This window comes from Ursus arctos, unplaced genomic scaffold, assembly GCF_023065955.2.
Source record: "Ursus arctos isolate Adak ecotype North America unplaced genomic scaffold, UrsArc2.0 scaffold_19, whole genome shotgun sequence".
In the NCBI taxonomy this organism is placed as follows: Eukaryota; Metazoa; Chordata; class Mammalia; order Carnivora; family Ursidae; genus Ursus; species Ursus arctos.
The window spans coordinates 54,053,633-54,078,341 of NW_026622863.1; the positions used below are offsets into that span (position 1 = coordinate 54,053,633).

Sequence of the window (24,709 nt, forward strand, 5' to 3'; positions counted from 1 at the left end):
GTGTAGCCTGGCGCAGCGCGGGGGGAACCCTCACGGTCACTGCGGTGGTGGGTAACGTGGAGCCCCCCGCTGCAGGGAATGCAGCGCGGTGCGGCCACTCTGGAAACCAGTCGGGCAGCGCGGAGTTACTGTAGGACCCAGCAATGGCACGGCTGGGTGTCTGCCCGTCCCGAGTGAACACATGTGGCCTTCCGCACGCACACTGCGCAGATGTCAGCCGCAGCATTACGCACGGCAGCCAAAAGGTGGAAACAGGCCCAATGCCCATCGACTAGTGGATGGTTTCCAGGCGCTATTACTCTGAAGTAAAAAGGGGCGAGGTCCTCACGGGCGCTGCAATGTCCAGGGATCTCAAAAAATCATGGTGCTCGGCGAAAGAAGCCAGACACAGAAGGCGCAGATTGTAGGATTTCGTGTATGTGAATCGTCCAGAGGGCAAGTCCATGGAGGCAGGAAGGAGATCGGGGGCTTTCAGGGGCTGGGGAAGGGCAGGATGGGGGTGCTGAAATGCTTGAAATTAGTGGTGATGGTAGCACGCACAACCCTGTGAATACAAAAAGTGCTCAACTGTACTTTAAAAAAAAATTGAGAAAGAGAGAGCATGGGGGGAGGGGTTGCTCAGGGAGAAGCAGACTCCCGGCTAAGCAGGGAGCCCGTCAAGGGGGCTCCATCCCAGGACCCTGAGATCATGACCTGAGCCAAAGGCAGACCCTTAACCAGCTGAACCATACAGGTGCCTCCTGTACACTTTTTAAAAAGATTTTATTTTTAAGCGATCTCTATGCCCATCCTGGGGATCGAACTCAAAATCCTGAGATCAAGAATCGCATGCTCTAGGACAGAGCCCACCAGGCACCCCCTGAACTGTACGCTTCAAACAGGCCCCCCTCCCCAGTGTGAATCATATCTGAATTTTAAAATACAAAAGCAACCCAAACAAAACAATTTGTGAAGTTGCTCACAGGAGGACCCCCCTCTCGGTGACAAAGCAATGCCCGCCATTTGCTGTTCCACCTTTGTGACCGTCAGGAGGAACAGACAGACCCGAGCATGTAGGCCTGGAATCTTAGCCTGAAATCTCCACTATCAGTGGCTTAGGGAAGGTTGCCGACCCCTCCCACATAGTTGAGATGGGGGCTCTGTCTTGTGACGCTGATCTGGCCTGGCTCCTTGAGTTGGGCGGCTATCATCCCGAGGCTGTTGCGTCTGTCCATAGCACCTGTAGGCTGAAGTCCTACCCTGCAGTGTGATGGGGTGTGGAGGTGGGGTCTTTGAGAGGTAATCAAGCTTAGATGAGGTCCTGAGGGTAGAGCCCTATCGTGGGTTTAGTGTCCAGAGCACTCTCTCTCCACCATCGGAGGACACAGCAGGGAGGTGGCCTTTGCAAGCCAAGAGGAGGGCTGTCCCCAGAAGCCGACCCCGCAGGCACCCCTGACCTCAGGTTTCCAGCCTCCAGCACTGTGAGAAATGAAGGGGTGCGGCTTAACCACGTTTGTCCTCGCAGCCTGAGTTGACCAGGACACTAAGACTGCTCCCCCAGCTCTGGTTCCAGGCAGCAGGAAGGGGCAAAGCAGAAGAAGGAGACAGGCTGTCACCTCTGCTACCCCCCCACCCCAGGCAGAAGTTAATTATATTGCCACCGGGAGTTGTTTGCTCTAGGTGGCCTGTGAAGCCCGGCTTAAAATCAGCGGTAGAAGGGAACATGAATAATGCGGGACAACCAAGTCTCTGCCCCCCCGGGGGCATCGGTGAAACCACTATTTCTCTGTTCATTACATCTGATCACACAGCATGTGGCTTTTAACCAGCAGACCCAGACTAATTGCCTGCCCATGGAAAAGAAAAGGGAAGAAGAGAATTTTAACGAGTGGGATATGAAAATGTCTGTAAACAGCCAACGTCTTGTACCTATCAGATACTTTGTGTACACTCTGGACAACTCCAGGAGGCAGAGATTAGCCCCAGGCCCCACAGCAAGGAACTGGGCAGAAACAAGTGTCAAACCCATGACTGCTTAAATCAGACTTGGAATTCTTCACCATTGCAGCAGAACAGAATTTTAAAATAGAGGCTAAAGTCTAAATTCTGCAGTGTAAAGATTGCTAATTGAGCTGATGGTGGGAACATGTCTCACACTTTGTTGTGTGGGTTGAGCGGATAAATAATCACAGTCACAAAAACATAGAGACATATTTACATGTACACTTACAATCATAATAAACACAAGCCCCTATGAATAGCATACACCCAGGCGGGCACACACAGGATTGCAAGTACAGTTATAAGGTGTCACAGTTGTGCACAGGCACTGAAACACACACAACCCCAACCACGGGTAACAACGTAGGGATGACCAACTAGTTGTCATTTATGCTCCCTGGTAAAGGAGGTTGGGTGTGGAGCTGCGTGGGAAGGGGGGGGGGGTTCAGGGACTACACATCCCAAGAACCACGGGGGCTCCCATTCCCTTTATATCTATGGCCAGCGTTCTCCAGGTCTCATGGGATTTGTAGTTTATTTCTTCCTACAGGCCCAAGGACTTTGGAGTGGGTGGGCTTCTCCATCATCTCTTGGGAAAAAAGGCTGTTGCCTCTATCCAGATTTCAGCGCCTTTCTGTGCTATTTTTCCCGGTGTTTGATCCGATCTCAAAGTGCCTGCATCTCTCCTAGCCAGGATTTAGGTGCGGGACACTTAAAGTAATGATTATTTTGTGCTTTAAAATGCTACGTGGGACGCCTCACCCAGGACTACAAATCCCAGCATGGCCTGCGAGGATGTAGAGCCTGGACTACATTTCCCAGCGTGCTCCGCGTCCTAGGGTGCGAGCGGGAGAAGGGCGGGCGAGAGAAGGTTCTGGGGGCGCTGTCATTGTGGACCCCGCCCCTTAGGCACCTTTACCGATGTGATCCAGGGGGTTACCATGAGGGACTTTGGACTTCTCTTACCCTCGGGCCTGATTTTTGGGGGTGCTTGGGGGAGTTCTGCCTAGCACCCAGTGTGCCTCCAGGGGCGTGGCCCTGAGGACTACATTTCCCGGCGTGCATTGGGGCTGTGGGCCGAAAGCTGTGACCTCTGCCCACTTCGTCTCCCGTCATGACCTGGGCGGTCACCCAGGGAGGCTAGGACTTGGATTGTCCTGAAGGATCTGTGGTTTGCGGGGCGTCCTGGTGTTTCCCATGACCTCGGGTATCCATTAATTCATTCCTGCAAAAACTATTAGGCTCCATATTGGGCGCTGGGAATAAGGAGTGCGCACAGAGGGCAAACGTTCTTGTCCTCCGGCCGCTTATTTCTAGCAGACCGGGACTAGGGAGCCGACCAAAGAGCCCCCAATAAAGAATTATGTGGGAAAATGAGCATTGTATCTTTCCCGACTCCCGGGCCCCGTGGCGCCGAACACTGCATGTCCCCGTGCGCCCCGGGGCGCACCTCCCGCCCACAGACCCCACCTCCCAGCGCTCCCCCACCCCCACCCTCCACCCTCCACCGGTCGCCTAGCAGCTGCGGACTTCCCAGTGTGCCTCAGGGCGAAGCGAGGCCAGAAGGTTGCCATTAGCAACTTTCCCTCGCGGACTCCATTTCCCAGCGCTCTCCGGGCTGCGTACTGACGTCGGCGCCGACGGGCGGGGGCAGACAGATCCTCGGGCGGCACGGGGCCAGCGGCAGTTCCCGGCGGCCCCGGGCGGGCGGGCGGCGGCGGCGGCTCCTTCTCGGGGCTCGGCGCTCGCTCGCTCGCTCTCGGGCGGGCGGGCGGCGCGATGTCGGGCGAGGACGGCCCGGGGGCGGGCCCGGGGGCGGCCGCCGCCGCGGCCCGCGAGCGGCGGCGGGAGCAGCTGCGGCAGTGGGGGGCGCGGGCGGGCGCCGAGCCGGGCCCCGGGGAGCGGCGCGCCCGCACGGTGCGCTTCGAGCGCGCCGCCGAGTTCCTGGCGGCCTGTGCGGGCGGCGACCTGGACGAGGCGCGCCTTATGCTGCGTGCGGCGGACCCCGGCCCCGGCGCCGAGCTCGACCCTGCCGCTCCGCCGCCCGCCCGGGCCGTGCTCGACTCCACCAACGCCGACGGCATCAGCGCCCTGCACCAGGTCAGCGCCCCGGCCCCTACCGGGACCCGGTCCGCCCTGGGTCCGAGCCTCCTCGGGCATCCTCCCAGCCTGAGTCACGGTTGCCAGCCCTGGTCTGCGCCCCCCTTTCCCCTTCCACCCACCTCGAGCTCCCCACTTCTAGTCTTGAGCCCCTTCAACCGGCCCTGGTCTTAGCCACCCTGCACCGCCCACTCTCTGGACCCGAGCCACTGCTGACAGCCTCAGTCTGGTCTATGCCACCGGTCCTGGTCGTTGTCACTTTGCGCCGCCTTCTCCCTACCCTGAGCGCGCTCTGCTAGTCTCGTCTGTGTCGCCTCTTCCGACAGACTTATACTTACCTGGAAAGCAGCATCCTCCTCTCCGTCTGGCGCCTCTGGGGCTTCCTCCCCTGGCCCCTGGCCTGGGCTACCTCTTTGGCTAGGCCCAGATCTTCCATGCTGCTGCTTTCTGATTCGTGCTCCTTCCCTATTCCTTCCCACCCTTGGGCAGTGCCATCTGTTGCTGGGTGAGGATGCTCTTTCTTGAGCCACTTTCTTTTAGGCTTGGTTTCCTCGTCTGGGTCACCTCATCCTATCTCCACCCTGATACCGTCTGCATTTTCTTTCCAGAGGCTGTGCCACCTCTTGTCTCCCACAGTAGGCCTTGCGTCGGGGATGTCTGTCCTTCTCCAGGCACCTCCTCATCCTCCTGCGCCTTCCCTTGGCTAGGCCTGTATCCTTGCCCTTTTTCTGGGGAACCTCAAAGCACCCACCTCTCTATTCTTGGTCATCTTGCTTTCTCTGCCGGATGTCTTCTCCTGCACATTTGGGCAGCTTCTCTCCCGTAGACTGTGTGATCTCTCTGGTTCTGGTCATGTCACCTCCACAAGGCTTCTAGAACCCTGCTGGTTCTCTCCTCCACAACCTGGCCCCCATGCCTTTCCAAGGTTCTCTGATTGTTGCCTTCAGTGTTTCGGTGTTCCAGAACTAGGGCCACCTTATGCCCCAGGACTCTCTCTGGTTCTGGGTGCATTTATCTATTCCCCTATGGTGGGACCACCAGGGACAGGACTGGCCCCGGAAGAGCCTCCACCCCCTGTCTCATCCCTGAGACCGTCTCCTTTCGGGGCCAGTCCTCAGCCCTCTTCTCCCTGCTGGAACCCACAGGCTTCGGTAATTGATGGAGCCAGAGAAGACCCTGGGAAGGAAAGGTTGGTGGGGGAGGCAGGGATGTTGGAAGAGGCCCACTTCTCAGGTCTGCATAAAGAGGAGAGGAGCAGTTGAGGAAGAACAGAATTGGTCCTAAGTTCTCATCTCAGTTCCTCAACTTTGTGGTCTTGAGTTACTGTCCATTCTGTGCCTCAGTTTCCTCTTCTGTGCAGCAGGGCTAGCGGTCGGTCCCTCCCTGGCAGGGCTCTGACGAAGGATGGAGATCACGTGTGGAAATCCCGTCAGGAAGCAGCGTAGGCGTCCAGCTGGGGAGTTGCTGCCACCTGGTCTAAGTGCCAGCCCTCCGCTTTTTCTCCCTTTTCTCCTTCCCAACCCCCAGGCCTGTCCCTGCAGAGTCCCTGGGCAATTTTCTTCCACCCAGAGGAGGGTCCTGCTTGTAAGACTTTGTAGGTTCTCAGAGTACTTGGCAAGCCCAGGAGAGGGGCCTCAGGCTCCCGTGTCCCCCTTCCTCTGCCATCATCCACACCTTGGCTCTCCTGGACTTTCCCTCAGGGGCTCTTGGCCCTGCTCTTCCGGCTGAGCCCCCCTTCTTTGGCATCCCCCTGGGCATGGGCCCTTGCAAAAGGCCACTCTGACCTTGCTTATCAGGCTGCCTTTTCAGGTGAGATCTTTCCCGCACTCCAGGCAAGCGCTTGGTAAACTCACTTTGCAGGAGGCCTGAAGGGTTAGGGCTTTGGAGGTTCGGAGAGGGGAGTTCCCGCCTCCGGTCACATGGCCAGCAAGCAGGCGAGCTGGAGTGGGTCCCCAGGCATCAGCCCCTGGTTGTGTGCCTAGGAGTTTTCAGAGCCCAGTGCCTGCTTCAGGTGGGTTCGTTAACCACTTGATAAAGCTGATATGCTCTCCCCTCTCCACAAAATTGCCTTGTGAATTAGTGACTAGGTCTGGGGTCTGGAGTAGAAGGGATTGGGAGCCACAATTCTTAGGTCCTCTGTTCAGGGAAGCTGGAAGCTGGGACTCCTGGGTCTTGGTGGGGGGAGGGGCTTGGACTCCTGGGTCTGGATGGGGGTGGGAGTTGGACTTCTGGGTCTGGGTGGGGGGTGGGGGCTGTCGTCTGGATTCTTGAATCCCTGGTGCCCAGGCCTCGGGCATCTTTCACATGGATTCCTGTGCCTGGCCAGGTCCTTGAAAGGGAAAGGCCCATCTCCCTCCTCGACACCCCCCCCATCACCATGGCAACTGGGTGGAAATAAACGGAGCCGAGTTCATCCCGTTCCCAGGGCACGTGTGGCCCCCCTTTCACGGCCTGAGTTTCCATGACTTCATGCTCTTGGCCCTCATGGCCTCCTCCCCCTTCTCCAGATGGGCGGTTTTGGAGAGGTGAGGGAGTTGGGGGGTTAATTTACCCTGAGAACCCAGGAATCCAGGCCCGCCCCTTCCCTTGACCCAGTGCAGGTCTCAGTGCCCACCCTGTGTTTGCATGTGCCCCGGGCTGTAAATCCCTTCTCTGTCCCCACTTCCTGTGCCTACTCGGGCCAGAGCTCTGATTTTTTCCTTTGCCGTATAGAGCCCAGACAGCAGGAAGATCAGGGAGGATCTTCCCAGGTGTAGACCCCTTGGCACAGTACTCCATGCATAGTAGGTCCTCAGCACGTGGGGGCTGCATCTTGGGCCGCAGGCTCTGGGCACATGCTAAGCCATCTCTACCCCTTTAGGAGTCTTGTCCAGGACTCTCACTCTGCCCCATGTTCCCAGGGACTTGGTGACTTTACCAGGCCTGCATAGCCTTGGGCCCCAGGGGCCTGGCCTTTCCCCTCAGGGTGCAAGTCAGGGCCATGGTCAGTTCCTGGAGTGTATCTCCTGGGCCTGTGGGAGGACAGGCTGGGGTCCTGGACTCCTGGATCTGAGAGAGGAGGGACTGGGGACTTGGCTCCTTGGTCTGAATGAGGAGGGGGCTGGGGAGGCCTGGACTCCTGGGTCTGAGGGTGGATGGAGCTGGGGGGTCTGGACTCCTGGGTCTGAGGGTGGAGGGAGCTGGGGGCCTGGACTCCTGGGTCTGAGGGTGGAAGGGAGCTGGGGGGTCTGGACTCCTGGGTCTGAGGGTGGAGGGAGCTGGGGGTCTGGACTCCTGGGTCTGAGGGAGGAGGGGCTGGGGGCCTGGACTCCTGGGTCTGAGGGAGGAGGGGCTGGGGGCCTGGACTCCTGGGTCTGAGGGAGGAGGGGTCCATTACTGGAAGCCCTGTGCTGTTGGTGGTGACTGGGGTACATCATATCAAAGCACCATTCAGGATTTCTACACCTGGAGAAAAGCGCCCCTCACTGCATCTGATTCCTGCTTGCAGGGATTTGGGTGTCCTGTTGTCATGGTCTCCACTGAGCTCCAGATGCCTGGCTGACCTAACCTTTGGGAAGCCAGGGGTGTCGTAAATAGCTGGGTAGCTGAAAGGTCCTCCAGGGGTAAGGCTGGTGCCTTCCAGGCTCTGTCCCAGGGACATCAGGGTCTTTCCTTTGAGTGTCACAACTGCTCGTCCCCTGCATCTGTCTCATGGCCCCTGTGGGAGTCCCGCCTGCTAGGCACGCGGCGTGTGGGTGAGGCGAGGGCTGACAGCTGTGCCCTCTGCACCCCAGGCCTGCATCGATGAAAACCTGGAGGTGGTGCGCTTCCTGGTGGAGCAGGGCGCCACGGTGAACCAGGCGGACAACGAGGGCTGGACGCCCCTGCATGTGGCTGCCTCCTGTGGCTATCTGGACATCGCCAGGTGAGGCAGGGAGGGTGTGTGGGATTCCATGGGGGCCGGAGCTCAGCCCCTTCAGCCCTGACCTTCCCACCCCGCCCCCCTACCCCCAGGTACCTCCTGAGCCACGGGGCCAACATTGCCGCCGTCAACAGTGATGGGGACCTGCCCCTGGACTTGGCCGAGTCGGATGCCATGGAGGGGCTGCTGAAGGCGGAGATCGCCTACCGAGGTAGGCCCCCGGGTGCTGTGGGCACGGGGAGGGTGTCATGTCCTAGGATTCTCTCTCTGTGCCTCGGTTTCCTTTCCTGTGCAGTGGAGGGTGAGTCCTCTCCGCAGTATTGCTTGGGACACGAAGCGAGTGATTATATACGGTGCTTGTGCCACCGCTGGGCGCAGAGTAAGAGCAACCCGCTGGTGACCCCAGTTGTCACTTTACCCCTTGACTAGTGAGGAAATGAGGCAAGGGGCTTGTCCAGAGGTCTCTTAGGTGAGATTGTCTTCTCGGGCGGGTTCACTGAGGAGGAGTGGAGGCGTGCAGGGGTCCTGGGGGATCAGTCTTCTTCCCATGCACTGGGTCATGCACCCCGGTGGTCTTTGATATGGGGCCCAGGACCCCCCGAGACTCTGCATATGGCCACGTTCATATTTCTAGAGAGACCGTGTGTTGTTTCTAACAAGTTCTCAGAGGGGCTTATGACCAAACGTGCTCCCTCGAAACAGCCGTCTGGGACAGTTGATGCGTGGGGGGTGTGGGGAAGGCTGTGGCCTGAGGGATCTGGGAGCAGAGGACACGGGTGGGGGATGCTGGTCCAGGTTCAGCAAGGCAGCCGTTGAGGTGTGAGCACGGGGCGGGTTCCGGGAGGCTTGGCCTGCCCGGGTTGACTGCTGGTGTCTGCAGGAGGCCCCGTGGAGGTGGGCGCCGGGGGTCAGGGCGCCCTAGTTTGGTTCGAAGCGGGAGTGGGCAAAGCTAAGGCAGAGCTGAGCTGCCCTCCGCTCCTTTGACTTCTTGCTTTGGAAAGCTCCAGACCTGGAGAAAGGTCGGGCCGGGCTCGGGGGGCGTGCCCGCGAGAGCCGCACTGCGCTTCGCCGGGGCTTTTAGCGGCTCTGTGCCGTGGTGCGGAGCCCGTGGGTTCCCTGGGAAAGCGTGCGGTCCGCCGGCTCTTCGGCGTGTTCCGTGTGCTGCCTGCGTCAGCTCGCTGTTTAGAGGGCTTCAGTCACCCCGCAGAAACCCTTAGCCGTCACCGCACTGCCCCCGGCCCGGGGAGACCACTCAGCTCTGTCCCCGTGCGCTCGCCCGTCTTGGACGTTTCGTATAAATGGAATCACGCGCCATAGATTGGTCGGTGTGTCACGTTTGGGCACATCTGCAGTCGCCTGCCTCTCCCCCTCCCCCACTCTACATAAATAGCTTCCCCCCCCTTCCTTTCTCCCTTCCCGTTTTCTTCCCTTCCTGGCTGCCTCCCTCTCTGTTCCCAGCCATGTTGAGAACATGTCGCAGACGCTAACCCCCCGTCCTGCCGTGGGAGCCAGTGTCTCCTCCAGCGAGGACATGGGATGTCACATTGTTCCTCTTCTGTGGGCCTTGGGACCTTGAGGCTGTGCTGTTCCTTGGGGCCTCCCCTCCGGTTCAGGACCCTCCTGGGGCCGTGCCCTGCGTGCCCTTGGTCCTCATGTCCCCCAGCTTCCCCCGCCTTCCTCACCTTCCCTTGTTGCCACAGCGTGTCGCTCAGCCTGCCCGGGGCTGCTGCGCCTCCAGGAGATTCAGGTCAGGGCGTCACCCCGGGAGACGGGCGCTGTGTGTCCACCACGTCGCTGTTGACGTTAGCCTTGAACCCCACCGAGGGGCGTCGGCCAGCGGCTCTGCTGCGGAGGCGTCTCCCTTCCGTTGTGGTTGAGAGCGGGCTGCGGGGCGACGCTTGGCGGCGGCTGCCCTTGGAGCCCCGCGCAGCCTGGCTCAGGCCGGAGAGCGGCGCGTGCGGCCGTGTGCACAGCGGCTCTGTTCGCAGAGCACAAAGGTGGACGCAGCCCGAGCGTCCATCAGCGGCCAAGGGGTAAACATGTGGTATGTGCCTACAGTGGGCTAGTATCCAGCCTTAAAGAGGCCAGAGATTCTGACAGTTGCTACAGTGTGAACGACCCCTGAGGACGTTATGCTCAGGGAGATAAGTCAGGCACAGAAAGTACAAATGCTGTATGAGTCTACTTACGTGAGGAACGTCACTAAAGTGGTCACATCTGTAGAGCCAGAAAGAACAGTGGGTGCCCGGGGCTGGTGGACGGGGAAGTGGGGAGTTGCTGTTTACCGGGGACTGAGTTTCAGTTTTGCTAGATAAGTGTTCTGGAGAAGGATGGTGGTGCTTGCATAACAATGTGAATGTACTTAATAGTCCTGAACCGCACTCTTAAAAGCCGTTAAGATGGTAAATTTTATGTATCTTTTTGCCACAGTTTAAAAAAAAAAAAAAAGACAATTTATGGGCTATGTAATTGAAGTCCGGGATTAGGCTTCAGGCATGGTTAGATCCAGGGGTACAGAGTCAAAACCATCACGGTACTGAACTCATTCTTAGGCAGATTCTCTCCACAGGGCACGTAGCGCGGCTTCCAACAGCTCAGGCTGATCCTGCAGCTGAAGCCGACCTAGACTTCCTCAGTGGTCTGAGCCGCCGCCCTCGGTCTGAGCCAGCCCTGAGTCAGTCACTGGGGCAGGAGGGATGGGTGGTTAGGCCGGGTGATGTGGCCACCCATGGAGCCCCCCGTGGACGCAGTCACGTTGGAGCTGTGTGGGGCGAACACAGGGTGAGGATAGTGAGGACGTTACAGAGGAGGGAGCCACAGGACAGGCCTCAGGGACAGTCTGGCCACCGTGTCCTGTGCAGACAGCACCCTCCGGCCACTTTGCCCACAGGGACACAGGACTGGGCAGAAGGGGAGCGTCTGGGAGGTCCACTCCTAAGCCACGGGACAGGCCCTCCCATCCTCGGACGAGAATCTCCATCTGGGTGTTGTTAGCAGGTGTGAGAGGTGGGGGCCTGCACCAAGGGAAGAATGGATAAATCACCAATCTGTAAATGCATGATCTGAGCTGGGCTGGCAAGCTTTTTCTGTGAAGGACCACACAGGAAATATTTGAGACTTTGTGGGAAGTACTGTCATGTTGCCACTGTCCCCTGGGGCTGCTTTCCCCACTACAGCTAGGAGCGATATGTAAATGGTGGGCATGACTGTGTTACAATAAAACTTTATTTATAAACACAGATGCCTTCCAGAATTGGCACATCTTGGTGACAGGAAGTAGATCGGTGGTTGCCAGGGCCTGGGGGACGGAGGTACAGGGACTGACTGCTTCACGGGTATGAGGTTTCCTTCTGGGATGATGGGAAAGTTCTGGAAATGGATGGGGGTTGATGGTTGCACATTGCGAATGTCCTAAATGCCACCGAACTGCGCAGTTTAAAGTAGCAAAGTCAGCATGTTTTATGTTACCTTTATCTTGCTCATCGCCACAACAAAAAAAGTAAAAAACCAAACAGGTTTGCCAACCCCGATCAAGAGCTCCATCAATAAACACAGGCGGATCTGTCAGCATAAAGCAAATTGCAGAAGGATGTGTATGAACATGCCGAAGGGCTCTAACGATTGAATAAAAGGTCAGCAAAGCCCGCCCTTCCCTGCCCAAGTAAGGCACACGTCTATAATAGGATTGAAGGGGATTCCCTTTAAGGAAGTTGTGGGCCGAGGAGTGTCCCTGAGTGCACAGCACTCCCCTGGCCTCCACCCTGGCCTGGGCCTCCAGGTGGGCCCTCACCAACCAAGCATTCCTTGAACAGCTGCCAAGCAGCCGAGTCCCTGCCAGGCCCGAGACCCAGAGGTGCCCCAGGGGGAGACGTGCCGCCGGATCTGGATGGCTTCCTGCTGCGGTGGGGTTCCGTGTGTAGACTTAGGGCAGAAGCGTGCAGGAGATGTAGTAAGGACCAAGCAAAATGCATGTTCACGGGAGCAAGTTTGTGACGCCGGTCACCTCGGGGGCTGCAAGGAGCAGACGAGCTGGCGGAGGGGCACACAGGGGGTGTTTGTCGTCTCCGTCATATTTTAACATTTAAACCCTAGTGGTGGTGCTCGGGGGCTCTTTGCCAGTGCTGTCCAGTGGAAAGCCAGTGGAAGCCATAAGGATAATTGAAAATTTTTAAGTAGGTGCAATTAAAAATAAATAGAAACAGGGGCGCCTGGGTGGCACAGCGGTTGAGCGTCTGCCTTCGGCTCAGGGCGTGATCCCGGCGTTGTGGGATCGAGCCCCACGTCAGGCTCCTCTGCTGTGAGCCTGCTTCTTCCTCTCCCACTCCCTCTGCTTGTGTTCCCTCTCTCGCTGGCTGTCTCTATCTCTGTCAAATAAATAAATAAAATCTTTAAAAAAAAATAAAAAAAATAAATAGAAACAGGTAAAATTAATTTTAATAATATATTTTCTTTAACCTCATATGTCCAAGACATTATCACGTCAGCATTAACCAGCATAGAGAAAACTGTTCAGGGGCACCTGGGTGGCTCAGTCAGTTAAGCGTCTGGCTCTTGATGTTGGCTCAGGTCGTGATCTCGGGGTCGTGAGATTGAGCCCCATGTTGGGCTCCACGTTGGGCTCCACGCTGGGCGTGGAGCCTGCTTGAGATTCTTTCTCTTCCTCTGCCCCTCCGCCCGGCTCGCACTCTCTTCACTGTCTCTAAAAAAAAAAAAAAAAAAAAAACCCAAAAAGCAAACAAACAAAAACTATTCATGAGTAGTTGCACGCTCTTGTTCCCCCCCCCACACTGAAATCCAGAACATACTTCACGTTCATAACACGTCTGAGCTGGGACTAGCCACGTTTCATGTGCTCAGCAGCTGCATGCAGCTGACGGCTGTCAGGCAGGGCAGCTGAGCTCCATGCAGCACTTCGGTGAGTGTGGGAAATCTTGGTTGAAAAAGTAACAGACGCTAATAAACTTGCAGGAGAAAGATCGAACGTTCCCTGGAAAAGGCCACGTTTGACTCCTCTCTCGATAGTTCATACCATGCAAACTGCAGGTCCTCGGTGACGACCAGCAGATACTGTTCCAGCCTCAACAGGGCTGCCTGTTTTGATCCAAAATCCACGGACATGTAAAGTCATAACTGGCCGTTTGCATCCATAAACACAGTATGACTTTTCCATGAAACCAAAGGAAATGGTGACAGTGACCAGCAAAGAAGCATGTTGGCTTCACCAGCTTGTCCTAGGTGACAGCACAGCTGTGAACAGAAGTCAGCTCCTGGGGAGGAAGGGAGCTGTTGCTTCAGTGACACAGACCCTGTGTTTGGTGGCTCCTGGCTCGGTTTACCCTACTTACGGGTGACAGAAATGGTCGCGACAAAGTGCGTGAAGAATTTTACCGGTGGTGCTAGGGAGAGTCACATGTCCTCAAACGCTGGGTTTGCTCTGTAAACGCGAGGTTTTATACTTAACAATAACGATAAAGGTGACACTTCGGTTGAAGTGGGAGAAGGCCCGCGATCCCTGTTCTCCCTGCCCCCAGCAGAGTCCTGGCACCCCGGTGGGGAAGTCCAGGTCCTCCGAGTCCAGAGGAGCAGGCAGAGTGAGAGGGACCGGGCAGGGCCGTGGCTCCGTGCCTCCTGGAGCTCGAGGTGTGGGTCCCACCTGCTGCCCCTTCTCGTCCTGCCAGGTGTGGATGTGGAGGCGGCCAAACGGGCCGAGGAGGAATTGCTGCTTCATGACACCAGGTGCTGGCTGAACGGGGGCGCCATGCCAGAGGCCCGGCACCCGCGAACGGGGGCCTCTGCCCTGCACGTGGCCGCCGCCAAGGGCTACATCGAAGTGATGAGGTGAGCTGGGCTGGTGTCGTCCTCTTTCCCTGCTCCTTGCCTTGGGCCCATCTGTTCCTTCTCGCAGCTTTACACCTTCCTGTGGGCTTTTCAAGTTACGTACTCAGGCTGAGTATTTCCCTTTAAATACGGCCTTCGCTCTGTCCGCAAGTCCTGATGTGGACGCTGTTCGTTGTCATTCAGTTTAAAACACTCTCCAGCTTGTAGTCTTTCTTCTGTGACCCATGCGTTGTCTAGAAGTATGTTGTTAATTTCAGATGCAGGGATTTTCTAGTCTTTGTTTCATTACTCGTTTCCTGGCTTGATCGCACTGTGGTCAGGCCGCGGGTTCTGTCTGATTCCATATTGCTGAAATCCTCTGAGGTTTGCTTTATATCGCAGTACCCGCAGTGCGTGTAAAGAGCTGTGCTGTCAAGTATAGTGTTCTATGTGGGTTATTAGGCCAGCTTTGTAGTTGTACTATTTAAATTCTCTATATTTTTAGTGATTTTTTTTTTCTGTTTGCCTACTCTGTCAGTTACTATGAGAGGTGTAAAAAAATTTTTTTTAAGTTTTTTTTAGGATTTGATTTTTAAGTAATCTCTACACCCAGCATGGGGCTCAGATTTACGATCGTGAGATCACGGGTCATATGCTCTACAATTGAGCCAGCCAGGCATCCCCTAAAATTTCGTACCATGCTTGTGGATTTTGCTTGTTCATTCTTATAGTTCTAGCAGTCTTTATTTCTGTATTTTAAAGCCAGGTTATCTGGTGCGTATGTATTTTACATTGCATGTATTCAAACAGTGCATGCTCCCTTGCTGCCGTCCTCACGTGGGCCTCGTCTGTGTTTGGCTGCCTCACCCCTTTCTGTTGGGGTAGTTGGTTCCAGTTCTTATCCTCAGACTCCCTCTTCTGTCTTTGTGATTTATACTTTATTTTTAGTCTGAAAGTGGAGTAGAGATGAATCCCTCAACTCTGCTCACCTCTTTGTTGGACTTTTAGGCAGATCTTCCAGTGAGGTACTTAAGACGACCTTAGTAGCTCCAGGCTCATGTCCTAGTTGCTCACCGGCTGTGAAAGTAGAATGCTTTGTCCTCCGTACTTGCAGCAAAAGACCTGGTCTGATGCTCACTGGGCAGCCTTGGGCACCTGCCCGTCTCAGAGCCAGTCCCTGTGGCAAGGGGGATGAGATGCTGTAAATGGGCTCAGTCATGCACCCAGCCCTGCCTTCTTCTGCCCGTGGCTTCCACCTCTGAATCTCAGGTGGCTGCTTCAGCTCCTGCCATTGCATCTGCATCCTAGACAGCAGGAAGGAGGAGAGGGCAAAAGGAGCAAATGTCAGTTTCCTTTTAGAAGAACAAACCAGGGGGATGTGCACACTTAATGCTGACACCCCATTTGCCAGACCTCCTGGCATTTACCTGGCATTACCACCATCCCAGTTACTCATCTTGCCACTCAACAGCTGCCAGGGGGACTCGGACATTCCTCTTTGGCCAGGTGACAGCGTCTCTAGCGGAGAGTCGGCTCTGTTACTAACAGTAGGAGAGTCCATATTTGGGGGCAGCCTCAGGTTCTGCCCTTGAACTGAAATGCTTCGGATGCAGACACTTTCTCTGAGTCTCGTTTCATTCCTGCCCCTCAGAATGGCTTCTCTGTGCAACTAGACCCATTGACTGCATTTTTCGGACAATGTAACTGACATTCTCCTCATTGGAGATGAGTGGCCGAGTAGAGGTGTGCAGTTATTTGATGCCATTCATCCAACTCTGACTTACTGAGCACCTGCTGTATGCAGTCCCCAGCTTTGCTGGGGAGACGGGTGACCAAGGCAGCAGGCCACGTCAGAGGGCACCGAGTGCGTGGAGGGGCTGCCAGCCTCCGTGCTGGTGACCCGGGGCTGGATGACTCCAGGTCCATCGTATGGCGTTGAGCAGCATCCCTGGGCTCTGCGCCGGGTGCCGGGGACACCCCCACCACAGTCATGACCACCAGGCATGTCTGGGCATTGCCGAGTGCCCCCGCGGGCACTGGCGCTCTCCCTGGTTGACAACCACGGGCCTAGAAGGACAGAAACAGGGCGGTGGGAGGAGCGAGTGGCATGAGCTCTGGCCTGGGGATGGCTGGTGACTGATCGCGTGAGCCCTCACCCCCAGACAGAGGACCGAAGGGGGGTGTCCTTGGGGACATAGCAGGCGCCCAGTGTGGCTGCAGCAAGCGAGCTCCGGGAAGGTGAGTGACGAGGTCAGGAGGGCGCACATTTGGAAAGGCCCCTCGCGAAGCAGCTCCTCTCTCCATCCTCCCGCCTTGCATTCGCTCCTCCCTCCTCACGCACAACCTGATACCGCGGTGCAGGTTTGCCCTGGGCCTCTAACCGCGCCTGCGCCCAAATCCTGTGGTCTGACATGCTGATTATCTCGGAGTCATCTAAGCCGGGGTTCCTCAGTCTCACCGCTCCTGGCGTTTTGGATGAGATCAGCCTTTGCTGGGGGGCTGTCCCCCGCACTGTAGGATGTTGGTAGCATCCCTGGCACGCACCCTCAAGTTGTGACAGCCAGAAACGTCTCCAGACGCTGCCAGGTGTCCCTGGCGGGCGGTATCGCTTTGGCTGAGAACCAGCCCTAAGCCGACGGGTTCCTAGAACAGTCCTGCCCCAAGGCTGCCCCTCCTGGGGCCTCAACCTTTCCACAGCTCTGGGGCTGTCTGTCCCGCAACCAGGGGTGACAGTGGAGAGAGTTGACCCCCTCCTGCAGGTTCTGGAGGCCGCCTGCTGGGCGGGGGAGGGGCTCCACGCACTGGCTCTTCGCCACCTGCCCGGGATCAGTTCAGTGCTGTCATGGGTCACAGCGCAGCCAGCCCACGGCAGCCCTTGGTGCAGAGCCTCTGTCTTGGTCCTTGACTCTAAGCCTTCCTGGCCCCCAGGCTGCTCCTTCAGGCTGGCTACGACCCGGAGCTCCGGGATGGGGACGGCTGGACCCCGCTGCACGCGGCGGCCCACTGGGGCGTGGAGGACGCCTGCCGCCTGCTGGCTGAGCATGGTGGGGGCATGGATTCGCTGACGCACGCGGTGAGGCCCGGGCTGCTTGGGGACTGGTGGGAGTGAGGGTGCGGAGGGCCCCCCTCACCTCCTTCATCCTCTGCCCCTTCCCTTCCTCCCCCTCCACAGGGGCAACGTCCCTGTGACCTGGCTGATGAAGATGTGCTGAGTCTGTTGGAGGAGCTGGCCCGGAAGCAGGAGGATGTGAGTCTCGGGCTCCCTCCCTCGCGTGTGCAGGCCGAGGGAGGCCTCTCTGCTCCTCCCCGGCTGGCTGGCGACAGAGTCAGGAAGAGGAGTTGGCGGGGGTGGGGAGAGGGGGTCTGGGGCCCAGTCACACCTTGGGATACAGGTGAGGATTATCTGTCCCAGGCTCGGGCTGGGCCTCATCAGCCCTGGGGTGCGACCCAACCAGCACGGAGCCTGGCCTTGTTGCTGGAACAATGCGCAGGGAAGGGATGACCGGCGTGGACTCTGGGCTCTGAATCCCGGCTCTGCCGTGGGTCTGCTGTGTGAGCTCGGGCTGGTCGCTTAACCCCTCTGGGCCCCCTTTTCACCTGTCAGGTGGGGATGATGGCGTGAGCACCTTTATGAGGAGTTGTGTGGAGTGTATGGAATCCTTACTGAACAGGAGCACTGAGGGCAGATGGGGAGCCCTGCCGGTAGCGAGCAGTGTCTCCTGGGGGCCAGGCTCTCGCCGGGAGCTTCCGTGAGGGGCGGGTAGATGGACACAGATCCCTGTGGCTCTGGCTTGGTGGACAGCTGCTCAGACCACGGCAGGTGCTCGGGTTTGAGGGAACAGCACGTGCCAAGGCTGGGGGTGGGAGCGTGAGGCAGGGGAGCCCTGGGACAGAGGCCCACCCCGAAGGGCCTTGAATGCCAGGCTGAGGAGTAGATGAGGCTGGGGGTGAAGATGATGGGGCCACAGTGGGGTCTGTAGAGGGTGAGACAGGGTCAGCCCTCGGCGAGGGGGAGCACGTGTCTGTGTGCGTGTCTCCAACCTGGAGGGGAGTTCTCCTGCACATGGGGCTTGCCCGATGGGCTGGGGTCGGGGCTGGGGGCACTGGCTGTTCCAGGGGAGGAACTGCGGTGCGGAGGCTGGGCCAGTGCCCGGTGAGCCGTAGCGAGGAGGCAGGGGCTCCTGGGTCCCCGCTGAGCAGGGCCCCCTGGGAGGTGGAGAGACCCTTCTGGGGGTGAGACCAGAGGTGGCTGTGAGAACTCGAGGGACCCAAACGCTGCACAGCCATTTGCAAGACACTCCGAGGAACCCACAGACCCTCCACGCCCACCCCTGGGGCAGGGCGCATGCGGTCGGAGCATCCTCGAGCTCAGACCAGCATAGCTGTGCGTGCGGGCCCCGGATGCTGGGGCTGTGGGGCCTTTCCAGCAGCCTGCTTTCTCCCCTTGCAGCTGCGGAACCAGAAGGAGGCCTCTCAGAGCAGGAGTCAGGAGACCCAGGTGCCTTCCAGCAGCAAACACCGAAGGTAGTAGGTGGGTGTCTGGGTGGCTGGGCTGGAGTCTCCAGGGCTTGGACCCCAACACCCTCCCCTTCCCACCAGGAGCTCTGTGTGTCGTCTGAGCAGCCGAGAGAAGATCTCCCTCCAGGACCTGTCCAAGGAGCGCCGGCCTGGGGGTGCAGGTGGGCCTCCAATACAGGATGAGGATGAGGGAGAAGAAGGCCTCACAGGTGAGGGGCCAGGGTCTGAGTTTCTGAATCTGGGAAGAGGGAGCTGGAGCCTGGATTCCTGGGTCTGAGGGAGGAGGGCTGGGGGGCCTTTGGACTCCTGGTCTGAGGGAGGAGGGGCTGGGGAAGCCTGGACTCCTGTGTCTGAGGGAGGAGAGGTTTGGGGGCCTGGACTCCCGGGTTGGAGGGAGGAGGGGCCTGGGGAAGCCCATACTCCCAGGTCTGATGGAGGAGGGGGCTGGGAGGCCTGGACTCCCGGATGTGAGGGAGAAGGGGCTGGGGGTCTGGACTCCCGGGTCGGAGGGAGGAGGGGCTGGTTCTGAGAGGCAGCTGTATCCCCATTTTCCTATACCATAGACACACCCCCTCCAGAATCCAGAACTCTCAATGGAGTGTCTTCCCCGCCACCCCCTAGCCCTCAGGGCCTCATGGTGAGTCTGGATGTCCTAGACGGTTATGCTATTTTGGGAGGGAGGGGAGGTGGGGGGAGGGGATGCCATGAACCCTGCAACCCTCTTCTCAGGGTACGTAGGGTGAAGGTTACAGTTTCTAGAGTCCCCTGGACCAACTGACTGCGGTTTTCTGGCTGCACCCTCCAGGGGCTGATGGGAATGGTAGTTTGTGTGGTGCTGCTGGGGGGGACACTTGAAGTCCCTGGGAAGGATCCTTTCTCTGTAATGAGACCTTTGTCTTTCCCAGCCCCCGGAAGAGGCCCCCTTCTCCAGGCGCTTTGGCCTCCAGAAGACGGGAAGCTCTGGTGCCCTGGGTCCCACAGACAGGCGGGGGGCCGAGGGCACCCCTGGGGCTGGGCTGCAGCGCTCAGCTTCCTCCTCTCGGCTGGAAGGGACCTCTGTTCAGGTGCGTGGGGCGAGGGGCCGGGGACCAAGCCCTGCCTAGTCGAGGAGAGTGTCCTCTCCGATATTGGTCTCTTTCCACAGGCCAGGGAGCCCCGTCTTGCCAGAATTACGCCTACACCGTCCCGTAAGGGGCCGGAGCCCTCTGCCCTGTGAGTACCAACCCAGGGCCTGGGCCTGTCGGGGTGGGAGGCAGATCTGGGTTCCAACCTCATCAGCATGATCCCTTTACTGTCTGGGGTCTCTGCCCCCGACCCCTCTTTGCCTCCGTTTTCCTTCCCGTGCATCACGTGGAAGCTCACCGTTAAGCTTGCAGGGTCACAGTGACGTGAGCTCCTGTTGCCCCTGCACCACCCACCCCCTCCCTTTCTGACACAGGCACACTCCTGCCCCAGGGCCTTTGCTCTGCCGCCCCCTCCCCCGCCTGCTGGCTTGCTTCCACCCTCTGTCAGGTGTGCGCGTCCCCGTCTGGGTGGAGCCCACTCTGACCCCTGCCGGTGCTACCGCACTGTGTGCACACGCACGCCCTCCCGCCTCCTGTGCGCCCCGGCTGCTTTGCTTCGAAGTACGGCAGCTTCCGGCGTGTCGTGGGTGCGCACGTGTTTACGCTTGTTCGTTCTGCGTCTTATCCGCTCGTATTTCATTCACGGGGCAGAGATCATTTCCATCTGCGCACTGCCGCATCTCCCGCACCTGCCACGTAACTCCAGCTGGAGTAATAGTATTTGTTACGACCGAATTCACACAGGTTTGAGGTCTCCAGGCGCCCTCCCTTGGATAACTCCACTCCTGCCTCCAGGATGCCGGAGCCTGAATCCCCCGTGAAGCCAAATGTCCCTGCAGCCTCCACAGCGCCCCCAGCTGACTCCCGGGACCGGCGGAGGTGAAGAGGCAGGGGGTGGGAAGCCTCTTTCCCCGTTGCTGGGAGGTGTTCCCTAGGGGGACGTGTGTGCCAGGGTTGGCTGTGAGTTGGAAGTCCTCTGGCAGAACTTACCTTCCCTGAAGGGTGTCAGCCATGGGACGGGAGCAAGGCTCAAAGGAACCCCACCTGAGGTTGGGACCTTTCACTCAGGTCCTACCAGATGCCTGTGCGGGATGAGGAGTCTGAATCCCAGCGGAAAGCTCGCTCTCGCCTCATGCGCCAGTCTCGGCGGTCCACACAGGTGTGGGGGTGGGCTGGGGGACTGGGCTTCTGGATCCTGGGAGAAGGGGCTCAGGGCTTGAACTCTTGTGGGTCTGGGAAGGAGAGGCTGGTACCCGAACTCCTGGGTCTGACAAAGGAGGGGCTGGGGCCTGGACTCCCGGGTCTGAGGGAGGAGGAGGGGCTGGGGCCTGGACTCCTGGGTCTGAGGGAGGAGGGGTTGGGGGGTCTGGACTCCTGGGTCTGAGGGAGGAGGGGGGTTGGGGTCTGGACTCTTGGGTCTGAGGGAGGAGGGGTTGGGGGGTCTGGACTCCTGGGTCTGAGGGAGGAGGGGAGCTGAGGGTCTGGACTTCTGGGCCTGAGGGAGGAGGGCCGAGGGCCAGGCCTTGGGTCCTGAGGGGCTGTGCCCTGAGCGGGGTCACCCCTGACTTCTCCCGCTCTGCCAGGGCGTGACTCTCACCGACCTGAAGGAAGCCGAGAAGGTAGCAGGAAAGGCCCCAGAGCCAGAGAAGTGCCTGCAGAGCCTGGTGAGAGGGGTCAGGTGAGCAGGTGGTAGGTGGCGTAAGACACCCTTGTCTTCTGACCTCTCTGCCCCCCTCTCCTAGGACCCATCTCGGCGTCCCCGAGTTCCTGGGGTGGAGAACTCTGATGGTCCTGCCCAGAGAGGTGAGGTCTGGTCTCTGGGAGGTGGTCCTCCTGCCCTGTCACCTCCCCATCTCTCCTGCAGTGCTGTTTTCCTGGGGGTCGGGCTAGGGACCCTGGCACTGCAGGGAGGGGCCCCTCCACAGGTTTCTGGGCTGACTCCTGCCCCTCCCCCAGCAGAGGCGCCAGACGGGCAGGGTCAGGGACCGCAGGCTGCCAGGGAGCATCGCAAAGTGGGCAAGGAGTGGAGGGGCCTCGCAGAGGTGAGGGGTGGGGCCGGGGCGGGGTGAGCTGGGCCATGGGTGGGCCTTGGAGGCAGGGCGGTGGGTCAGACTCCCCTCCCGGCATCAGGCTGAACCCGCCCTCCGCCTGCAGGGGGAGGAGGCGGAGCCGGCCGACCGCAGCCCAGAGTCCAGGTACAGGGTGGGCCGGGAAGGGTTTGGGCTTGTCTGTAGGGCCGTGGGGAGCCCCGCTGACGCCCTGCCCGCCTCCACCCCAGCACTGCCGAGGGCGGCCCCTCGCCTCGCAGGCAGCGGGACCCCGAGCCAGCATCAGAAGAGCCCGATGGAGGCTTCAGGAAGGTTCGCAGCCCCACCCCCACCACGGAGCCACCGGGCCCCCACAGTGGGCCTCTGTCCACCCACCCTACCGCCCTCCACCTGTGCCTCTGCCCGCCACATCCCCGCCCCCCACCCTTCCCGGCGGCCTCGCCGAGCTGCGTGCATGCTGGCAGGCCTGACCCTGTCCCCCCACCCCCCCAGCTGTACTCAGAGCTGCGCGGCGAGAACGAGAGGCTTCGCGAGGCCCTGACTGAGACCACGCTGCGCCTGGCACAGCTCAAGGTAGAGCTGGAGCGCGCCACGCAGGTGAGGCCCCAGGCCGGGGAGCTGGTCCGCGCTGGCCCGGGTGTGCCTGGGCAGGGAAGCAAGAGCAACGGGTGGGGGGCGGGGCCTGTGCCGGCCCGGCTGGGACCCTCGGGCGTGAGACTGAAGGGTGAGGGACGCCCAGGGGAGCAAGAGCAACTGGAGAAGGGGGGGGGGTTGCGGGCATGGGCTGGGACCCTCGGGGGCAGGGCTGAATGATGAGGGATAGGGCCCTCCAGGACCCTGGACTGCTGTCCCCCACCTGTCTGGTGTCCCCCACCCTGGTCTGTGTGGTTTGGACGTTTGTCTGAGCTTTGTGCTTTCTTTGCTCTCACCAGAGGCAGGAGCGCTTTGCAGAGAGACCAGCCCTTCTGGAGCTGGAGAGATTCGTGAGTAGGGGCAGCTGGGGTGGGGCCTGATGTGTCCTCAGCCTTACAAACCCATGTGGGTCTGAAGAAGGCCACAATGACCTAACCTGGCCTCCTGACCTCTCGCCACCCTTCCCAGCCTGCCTTGACCACTGGCAGTCCCCAACCCCAGTCCCTGGGCCTCACGTCTCCCATTTATTCCAGGAGCGCAGGGCCCTGGAGAGAAAGGCAGCCGAGCTCGAGGAGGAGCTAAAGGTGAATACTAAGGGGGCACTGTGGGCAGCGGGTGCCGCTGGCCCGGGGCCACCCAGCTGACCCATCCCATCCCACAGGCCCTGTCCGACCTCCGCGCTGACAACCAGAGGCTCAAGGACGAGAACGCGGCCCTGATCCGCGTCATCAGCAAGCTTTCTAAGTGACTCTGGGGGAGGCCCTTCCCCGTACCCGTATTTATACAGCTGCTTCTGCCACACGCATCCCTTCCCCTGTGTGAGCACGAGTGACAGGGCTCCCAGGGGTCTCTGAGAAGCCATAGCCTCCCTTCGGGGCCTCCAGACTGTGAGGGGAGTACAGAGTCCCCAGGAGCCAAGGGGGGCACCCTGAGGCCAGGATGGAGGAGAGAGGCCGAGCCAGGTAGGGGGGACGTTGCTGAGGGGGGCTCGGGGCTGGAGGTGGGACCAGGGAGGAACTGAGGACCAGAAAGTGCCGGGACCAGTAGCCAGGACCAGAGTGGCCACCGGAGGTCCCCCTCTCACGTGTGATGCCACTCCAGTCACCCCTCCCGTTCCTGAACAGGGATCCGAGAATGTGCCAAGAGTCCCGCCCGCCTGGGCCAGGTGGGCCTGTATATAGGGTCCGTGTGCAATAGGGAGGGATGTCTCTATTTTTTGCTGCCCCCTCCCCGCCCACTGTGAGGGGCAGGGGGAGAAGATATTTTCGAGACAAAGCACAGGCACCACAAATAAAAGTCGTGAAGTTGCCACACAGTGACTGTGTCCCCGGCTGGGGGGGGCGGGGAGGGGCAGTGCTTCCGTGTTCATCTGTGCTTGTCAGTGGCCAGACCCCAGGATCGTGGGGGGTGGCGTGCTGGGGGTGGTGGTGGGAAGAACTTGCAGGAAGAGTGGCCCATTGGAGCCGTGGCCCCCAACCAGGGCTGACACGGTCCCTGGGTAGCCTGGGGCAGGGCAGGAACGGTCAGCTGGCTCAGAGGCCAGGGCTTGGGTCTTTTTTTTTTTTTTTTTTTTAAAGATTTTATTTATTTATGTGACAGAGAGACAGCCAGCGAGAGAGGGAACACAGCAGGGGGAGTGGGAGAGGAAGAAACAGGCTCCCAGCGGAGGAGCCCGATGTGGGACTCGATCCTGGAACGCCGGGATCACGCCCTGAGCCAAAGGCAGCCGCCCAACTGCGCCACCCAGGTGCCCCAGGGCTTGGGTCTTACCAGCAGTGCTTTTGAAACAAATTTGAGCCAATTGCCAGCATTTGAAATGTGGAGTCATTCACGTTAAAAACCCTAGAATTTTGACTTTTCTGGAAACAGGCACAGGAGAGTAGGAGCTCTTCAGTCCGGCATGGTCACAGGGGGTTGGGGCTGGGTAGGAGGATGGGGCATTCTTTCATTCCTGGTCATGTTCTCCTTTCCAGGCCTCGTCCTACCTCCTGGTGATACGGTAGTGAAGGGAATGGTACAGACCTGACGTGTGAGGCGGAAAGGAGGCTATCAGGTGGTGGGCCTGGGGACAAGCAGGCAGGGGCACGTGTGCACGCACGCGGGAGTCTGTGCCGCCACTCGGAGCCAGCCCCGCTGGCAAGCTGGCCCCGGCCGAGACTTGGCAGGTGTAGAAGGAAAGGGTGTTCTGGATGAAGGGAACAGCAGGGACACAGCCTGTCGAGCGGAAAGTGTACCTGAAATGTGGAGGTGCAGGAAGAAGCCTGTGTGGCCAGAAATAATAGGGATGAGGTTGGAGAGACGACAGCCAGCTCGTTCGGAATGGCCCGGTAAGGACTTGAACAGCCCCTGTGGCTGCTGCACTGACAGCAGTCCGGGGGATGACAGGGACAGAAATGGGGAGCCCAGCTGCCGTAATCTCAGCGAGAAGTGGTGGTGGCTGGAGTGTGACTCGGGGCACATTGGCGGGGACAGCAGGCTGCAGGTCCTGATAGGCTGGGCTGTGATAGGAGAGGGTTTGGGTCTGCCGTGCTCCAACCCAGGAGCTTGGATTTTATCGGCTGGGTCACGGGGGACAGAATCAGAGCTCCTGCCTGCCCGTGGCTGTGTCTGAGCTCGTCTGATTTTGGAGGGCATCATGGGGTGGCTTA

At 59.2% G+C, this 24,709-nt stretch overlaps 1 protein-coding gene across 3 annotated transcripts; it reads left to right on the top strand.

The window, feature by feature from the left end:
• The first annotated feature begins 3,744 nt into the window (after positions 1-3,744).
• PPP1R12C (protein phosphatase 1 regulatory subunit 12C) lies at positions 3,745-23,376 on the top strand. 3 transcript variants are annotated; one of them, XM_026488369.3, is made up of 22 exons: positions 3,745-4,080; positions 7,854-7,984; positions 8,074-8,192; positions 13,660-13,819; positions 16,727-16,871; positions 16,971-17,045; positions 18,249-18,322; positions 18,398-18,525; positions 18,880-18,953; positions 19,222-19,380; positions 19,461-19,528; positions 20,125-20,259; positions 20,449-20,539; positions 20,964-21,044; positions 21,123-21,183; positions 21,337-21,422; positions 21,535-21,575; positions 21,659-21,740; positions 21,921-22,025; positions 22,361-22,411; positions 22,595-22,645; positions 22,723-23,376. In XM_026488369.3, exons 1-22 carry the CDS (start codon positions 3,760-3,762, stop codon positions 22,807-22,809), a joined length of 2,325 nt encoding a protein of 774 aa, XP_026344154.2. In that variant the 5' UTR covers positions 3,745-3,759; the 3' UTR covers positions 22,810-23,376. The 3 variants fall into 3 exon arrangements, with proteins under 3 accessions (XP_026344154.2, XP_048080126.1, XP_048080127.1); XM_048224169.2 differs by having other exon boundaries at positions 21,340-21,422; XM_048224170.2 differs by having other exon boundaries at positions 20,176-20,259.
• The last annotated feature ends 1,333 nt before the right edge of the window (positions 23,377-24,709 follow it).